We start from the raw sequence: 7,617 nt of genomic DNA, 5'->3' as shown, positions 1-7,617 counted from the left end.
TGGGTTATAGATGGGTTATAGATGAGTTATGGATGGGTTATGGATGGATTATAGATGGGTTATAGATTAGTTATGGATGGGTTATGGATGGGTTATAGATGGGTTATAGATGAGTTATGGATGGGTTATAGATGGGTTATAGATGGGTTATAGATGGGTTATGGATGGGTTATAGATGGGTAATAGATGGGTTACAGATGGTCATGAACTGCCAGATGGGTGCTGGCATCTGGCAGAGCAGCCAGTTAGTTCTCTTAACTGCTGAGCCTTCTCCGGCTCAATACCCGACCATTTGTTAACTGTGTGCTATTTTGGAAAAAGAAAAGTCAGATTAGGCATGTAGAGTCTTTAACCACCTTGTTTGCAACCATCACCATGCTAATCCTCACCCCTCAACAAGGTGAAAGAAATCAAGTAGACCTTTTCAAGTCAATTGTCTTTAAGTTCTCGGGTCTATTTGACCATCCCCATATTCTTTATTTGGGGTATATGTCTTTTTGTTTGTTTGTTTGTTTCTCTTCACTGTTACAGAAAAAACAGAACTGGGTTGTATTCTTCATCTACCTGGTGGTGGCACACACCTTTAATCCCAGCATTTGGTAGACAGGCAAGTGGATCTCTGTGAGTTCAAGGCCAGCCTCATCTAGTAATCTGAGTGAGTTCCAGCTATCCAAGCCTACACAGAGAGACCCTGTCTCAGGAAAAAAAAAAAAAATTATTATATTCTTCGGGTTCATAACATTTAGATTTCATAGAATCTTCACCCATAATCATTCAGTCCACATTTTATTAGTAAGATGACAAAGGGCCTCCTTTATTAACTCCATAGATTGCTTTTCTGCTCTGATAAAATGTACCTTTATTTTCTTATATAATCTTGTCATTCACTGAAACGTTTTTACTCTAATTCTGCAGAGGCATTAAGGTTCTAGTTACAACACTAACATTGACTCTAACATTTGTGAACTGACTTCCAGCTTTCGGGATGCCAGCCTGCCCCTGAAGGTTATTCCCCAACACTTCAGTGGCAGCAACAACAAGTGGCACATTTTTCAACTGTTCGACAGGCAAGTGTCCCTTTTTTTTTTTTTTAAAGATTTATTTATTTATTTATTTATTTATTTATTATATGTAAGTACACTGTCGCTGTCTTCAGACACCCATATGAGGGCATCAGATCTCATTGCAGATGGTTGTGAGCCATCATGTGGTTGCTGGGATTTGAACTCATGACCTCTAGAAGAGCAGTCAGTGCTCTTAACCGCTGAGCCATCTCACCAGCCCCCGCAAGTGTCCCTTTTAATGAATGTAACCTCCTTCGGGTGTATTTCTGTCCTTAGACTAATTAGAAAAATTATAAATACACAAGTATTTATGAATGAGTTACCAAATCGTTCTAATCTTTAGAGACATATTGGTATATATTTTCTATGGATTTTTAAAATTTATCCAAAAGCTTTTTAATTTTTCATTCTTTGAAGATGATTCATTTTTTTTCCTTAGAGTGTGCACAAACATAGAAATCACTGGAAATCGCAACAGTTGGATAGTAATGTGACAATGGTACGTGAGTTTCTTGTCTTACATTGCCCAGTGTGTACCTGTGTGAAATAATCCATAGTCTAGTCCTTAAAGGGTTAATTGTTTAGTCCATGTTATTTTTATTTTCCTTCGTATACCATTATGTAAGTTTATCAGTTTGATATAGTAGTAGCCTGAACCAGTTCATGTCTTTTTTTTTTTTTTTGAGGGTATCATTATATCACCCCAGCTGGTATGGAACTCATTGTGTAGACCAGGCTAACCTCAGACACAGGAATCTGCCTGCTTCTGCCTCTGGAGTGCTGGAATTAAAGGCATGTACCACCAAGCCTGGCCCATGACTGTTTTAATTCACCTTATCTTGAGAGATCTAGGGTCTATGAAAGTTGTCAGGATCAAAATAGAGTATCGATGATGTATCAGTTATAGTAAAATAAGTAAGTAAGACTGAGACGTCAGAAGGTGTTCTTGGGTATTATTGCCTCATAATAGTTGTTCTCTATGTACACACACACATGAATAATAGAAATGGTTTTGGTTTTGGAAAAGAGGCCATCAGATTGGATTAGACTTCACTCTTATGAGGAAGGTCATGTCTCCAGAGGCAGTCACAGCCTGCAGTTCTGGCGGTGGGAGCTTCAGCGTAGGAATTTGGAGCACGACATATACAATTAAGTCCTTAACTAACACCGTGTCTTTGTGTTGGGATAGATAGGATGTAGGAAACCTTCACTTCTTGGTTGTTTTTTGTTTGTTTGTTTGTTTGTTTGTTTGTTTTAAGAAAAAAATGAGCCAAAATTTTTATTTGTTTATTTTTCTTGCATTTGAAGTACCCTTTGGTGATTTCTTCTGCCTTCATGGTTTTTTATTGTTTAATATATAAAAGTAAATAAATAGAAGTAAGTATTTTTTTTTTCTTTTCAGCCAAAATCTGAAGATGAAGAAGGCTGGAAAAAATTTTGTCTGGGTGAAAGGTTGTGTGCTGAAGGAGCCTCTGGACCATCTACAGATGAAAGCCCCGGGATTGATTACATACAAGTAGGTGGTGACATAGGTAAACACACAAAGTGACACAGAATTACAGACATCTATTAGGATATTGGAACGGTCAGTTCACAGCCTCTACCAACTTCAGACCACAACCTGCTTGCGTACAGCTCATGACCTCAGAGCCACTTGCTCCTTCACAGGTTGTAAAAAACAAAACTGAATCCCAGCACTTAGGAGGCAGAGGCAGGTAGAGCTCTGGGGGTTCGAGGATAGCCTGATCTACACAGAGAAACCCTGTCTCAGAACAAAAGCCAAGTATGACTAAGATGGTGTGTGACTGGGAAAGATGTTTGTAAAACAATGTACTGGGCTCATATCCCTTTTGTGTTAGTTATATAATCTTATTAATTAAAAAGTATTCTATTAGTAAAGGGCTTTTGGTTTGTTTTACTTTGGGACAGTCTCCTTGCCTGGATGGCCTTGCCATCCCCTTCTTCCCCCCAGAGTCATCTGGGTAGCTAGGGCTATGAGTGTATGTTGTCCTGTCTACCTAGGATTCAGGGCTTGCTGCTTTGTTTGTTTTGATTTGGGTATTTTGTGAAGCACGGTTAGGAATTAATAAGAACAATTTAATATGAATTCAAAGCACAAAGGCTAGTGGAGAAAGAGGCAATCAGAATACACACCATAGAGCACCAGTGTGAACTTCTCAGGGGTCACTTTAGGATTTTGGTGTTTTCCTTTGTTTTGCTTTGTTTTTAAAATGTTGGGCATGGATTAAATATTAACTTATAAGTAGTCGGAAACAAATGAAAACATGATAATTAGAAAACTTAATATTTTTTTTTGTTTTTGTTGTTGTTGTTGTTGTTGTTGTTTGTCTTATCGTCAGGGACTCACTATGTATCCCTAGCTGCCCTGAAACTCCTTATGTAGACTACAGTGGCCTCAAACTCACAGAAATCCTCCTGCCTCTGTTTTCTGAGTGCTGGGAGTAAAGGTATACACCACTGTACCAGGCCCAATTAGGAAATTTTTAGAATAATTAATATTTATTCTTCACATGAAATCTTGAGAGTATATTTAAGTTTTTGGTGACTTTGTAGAGGACAGTAAAACAGTCTTGTCCAGGCTGGCCTGGAAGTCACTGTGTAACCCAGATTGACCTGGCTTCAAATCCTCATGATACCACACCCAGACCTTTGGGTAGCTACTGTAATCATACATGTTGTGGCTAAGTTCTTGTTCTTCACAGTTGACCTGCCTCTGAGTTTGAAGGTGTTCCCATCAAACCCCTTGTGAGTGCCAGCAGATGGCTCAGTACCTTCAAGCCTGACAGAGTTCAATCACCAGAGCCCACCTGGTGGAAGGAGAAAGTCAACTCCTGAGGGTAGTCCTTCCGTGTACACACACACACACTCACACTCACACATTCACACACGTACTAAGACGTACGTGAAATTTTTAAAAATCACTCAGTGATCCTGCTGCCTCAGTCTCACAAGTACTGAGTGCTAAGATTACAAATGTGTACCACCATGCATGCCTGGCTAAGAATATGATTTTAATAACTAAAATTTTGAAAGTTTGAAACTTTTTTAAAATGCTACTTGAAAACATTAACTTTGTTGATTTGAGGCAGTTTTATATATTCTACACTAGCAAGCTAAGTCAATAACAGCTCTGTAAGGAATGAGTGAGGAGGCAGGCACATGTGCCTGGCGCCCACAGAGGCTAGATGGGCGTCAGATCCCAGAAACTGGTGTCGCAGGTGATTGAGAGCCACCTGTATGGGTGCTGAGAACTGAGCTTGGGTCAGCAAATGCCCTTCACTGCTGAGCCATCTCTCTGGCCAATTTTCCTCTTGTTTGTTTGTTTGTTTTTCCCCACAGTATCGAGACTTCAGCCCGGTGTCTCACACATTCACTAAGTGCTCTGTCCCAGAGCTAGGTCCCTAGCCCTTGGACTGTCCTGTCTTTTGTTTAGCAAGAAATTTACCAGTTTGCACAGAAGTAAATGAAGCCCTGCTTCATTTAATAAATCTGTCTTTTTTTTTCCAGGTTGGTTTTCCTCCCTTGCTTAGTATTGTAAGCAGAATGAATCAGGTAAGTGTCATCAACTAATACATACAGTCTTTGCTTACAGTGGCTATGAAAGGCTTTGAAGCTATTGACCCAGTATTTACAGCCTTAGCCTAGGCCTGCAGTGATTACATTTTAGTGTAGGAAATGAATGTTGATATCTGTGTTTTATAGCTGAGGAAACAGAATTTCATCAAGTATCAAAGGATCCTCTGACAGTGGAGCTTGTGTTCCTGACATGGTGCTAAGTATTCATTTGTGTACATTTCAGTGATAAGTGCTAAGTCTGCATCCAATACTTAATAATTAAGGCCGAGACACAGTTCTAGTTGTAAAGGGCCTGCCTCACCATGTAGTCCGTGAAGACTAATAACTTACTGGACCAAAAGGGGAAAACAAATGGGATTCCATTCTGTAGTCTTTTAGGAATAGAGCCTGAGCCAGGTGGTGGTGGCGCACGCCTTTAATCCCAGCACTTGGGAGGCAGAGGCAGGGGGATTTCTGAGTTTGAGGCCAGCCTGGTCCACAGAGTGAGTTCCAGGACAGCCCGGGCTATAAAGAGAAACCCTGTCTTGAAAAAAAAAAAATCCCTCTCTACCCAAGTTTGTTTCTCTCTAGATTTGGTTTTCAACTTAATATGAATCGGTAAGTAAACTAAGGATCTTTTTGTAAGAGGATTTGAAACTCTTCATTAGTTACAAACTGATTTTTAAGCCTGAGACTTGAAGCTTATACTTGAGAGTATAAAAATATTTCTCTTAAAAGACTTTCTAACCATGTATGTGGACTCATGCCTGTAAATAGTAGCACTCTAGAGGCAGAGGCAGGATGATGTCCACAAGTTCAAGACCAGCCTGCTCCATATTGTGAATTCAGGCAGGCCAGGGCTTCATAGTGAGACATTGTCTCAAGAAACAAAACAAAAAGCCAGTTGCTAGCTGTAAGCCATCTAATGAAATTACTCATTACTCATGGTGTCAAGAACAAAACCATTTTAACCCTCAGAACTGCTTTTTAACCACAGTTAATGGAACTCATGTTGAACTTCTTAGAGTTTTACCTCTAATGTTTCCTGACCCTGCCCCACCTCTCCCTTCTTCTCCCCCCACCCCAATCTCTGTCTCTTTTTAAAGGCAACCATTACCAGTGTCTTGGAATATCTAAGTAATTGGTTTGGAGAAAGAGACTTTACTCCAGAATTGGTAAGATTGCATCTCTTTCTTTTCACTATGTATGCAAAATATGTTTACTTATGTGAGGCGTGACTACAATGTTTATACTTTATATGTGTGTGCATAAGTATTCATGTGTTCTGCATATAAAATCTAAATCTTATGTGTAAAAAAGGACCTTACACCAGAAGATAAAACAATACATTTTCCTTGTTGAGAAAGCCATGGGGACTGGGAGTGCAGCGGCATCTTCCTGTAAATTGCAGTTCTTGAGAGGCGGGCACAGGAGTGTGAGTGCAGCCTCAGCCGGACAGTGAGTTGCAGCTCGTCCTCAGCTGCAGAAGATCTTGTCTCCAAAGTATAAACAAGGTGCAAACAGTAGCAGCCAGCACTACATCGCATGCATTATTCTACGATGGTTTTATACAGTTCTTCACTAAGAGTGTAGGAGCGTCAGCCCCATGTTACAGGTGATAAAATACAGCTGAGTTTAGTAGATCGTTTACAGTCACACAGTCTGTCAGAAGCAGAGTCACCTCCAACACTATAATTTCACTTGGGACTTTTTCATTCTTTTAAGCCACTTTTTAAAAATGAAGTGGAATTGGAGTTTATTAAGGATAACTTAATATAAAATTTAAGCACAGGGATTAAGGGGAAAAAAACTTTCTTAAAATTAAGGCACACCAGGAACTTACATGAAGCCCCAGAATATTGCGATTTTTTTCAGTGTTTATTTATTTTTCATATGCCTACATATATGTCTGTGAGGGTGTTGGATCCATCTGGAACTGCAGCTATAGGCAGGTGCAAGCTGCCATGTGGGTGCTGGGGATTGATCTCTGGTCCTCTGGAAGAATAGCCAGTGCTCTTAACTGCTGCGCCCTCTCTCCAGCCCCCAAATTGTGTTGTCTTAAGGAAAGGGGTATTCTTTTTGGCTCAGTTTCAGGACCCTCATTCCCATGCTGTTCTTGGGGCTGCAGTTAGACAGAGCGTCATGAAGGAAGGGAGTAGCCAGTGCTTTACAGTGAGTTGTAACCTCAGCCCTCAATTTACTATTTCATTTTGAGGCAAGGTCTCATTAAGTTGGTCAGGCTGACCTTGAACTTGTAATCCTCATGTCTCAACCTCCCAAGTAATAGTACTACAAGTCTAGCAAATTTAGCAATTAAGAGTTTTGCTTAAGCCGGGCGGTGGTGGTGCACACCTTTAATCCCAGCACTTGGGAGGCAGAGGCAGGCGGATTTCTGAGTTCGAGGCCAGCCTGGTCTACAGAGTGAGTTCTAGGACAGCCAAAACTACACAGAGAAACCCTGTCTCAAAAAAACCAAAATAAAAAAAAAAAGAGTTTTGCTTTATGCATTTTTAATCATAGCACTCTAGAGACAGACACAAACATGTCTGAGCTGGAGGCCAGCCAGAGATACATAATGAGACTCTGCCTCAAAAAAACAAAAAAAGACTTGTGCTTATAATGGAGAACCTCAGGACAAGGCGTGATGTGTACCCCTGTACTCCCAGTAGTCATGAGGCAGAGCAAATAGATTTCTGTGAGTTCCAAGCCAGCCAGGGCTACACAGTAAGACTCTGTCTCAGAAAAGGGGGGGGTCAGGGGGAGCTAGAGAGATGGCTTAGAGATTGAGAGCACTGGCCACTCCCATCCAAAGGAAGGTCCTGAGTTCAATTCTCAGCAACCACGAGGTGGCTCATAACTATCTATAATATAATGAGATCTGGTGCCCTCTTCTGGCCTGCAGGCGTCTACAGGCAGAATGCTGATAGATAGATAGATAGATAGATAGATAGATAGATAGATAGATAGATAGATAGAT

General features: G+C 40.6%; 1 protein-coding gene across 1 annotated transcript in view; it reads left to right on the top strand.

Annotated features, from left to right (window-relative positions):
• Gemin2 (gem nuclear organelle associated protein 2) overlaps positions 1-7,617 on the top strand; it is a 14,387-nt gene that overhangs the window by 2,698 nt on the left and 4,072 nt on the right. The window contains exons 3-7 of the mRNA XM_028782506.1: positions 978-1,067; positions 1,504-1,563; positions 2,467-2,580; positions 4,593-4,637; positions 5,747-5,815. Of these exons, the coding sequence (XP_028638339.1) occupies positions 978-1,067; positions 1,504-1,563; positions 2,467-2,580; positions 4,593-4,637; positions 5,747-5,815 (378 nt within the window). The remainder of the gene's footprint in view (positions 1-977; positions 1,068-1,503; positions 1,564-2,466; positions 2,581-4,592; positions 4,638-5,746; positions 5,816-7,617) is intronic.

The sequence above is a fragment of the Grammomys surdaster genome, unplaced genomic scaffold, assembly GCF_004785775.1.
Source record: "Grammomys surdaster isolate TR1022 unplaced genomic scaffold, NIH_TR_1.0 98, whole genome shotgun sequence".
Taxonomy (NCBI): Eukaryota; Metazoa; Chordata; class Mammalia; order Rodentia; family Muridae; genus Grammomys; species Grammomys surdaster.
The sequence above is the reverse complement of the archived record's forward strand: the minus strand, read 5'-3'. Positions and strand labels throughout refer to the sequence as shown.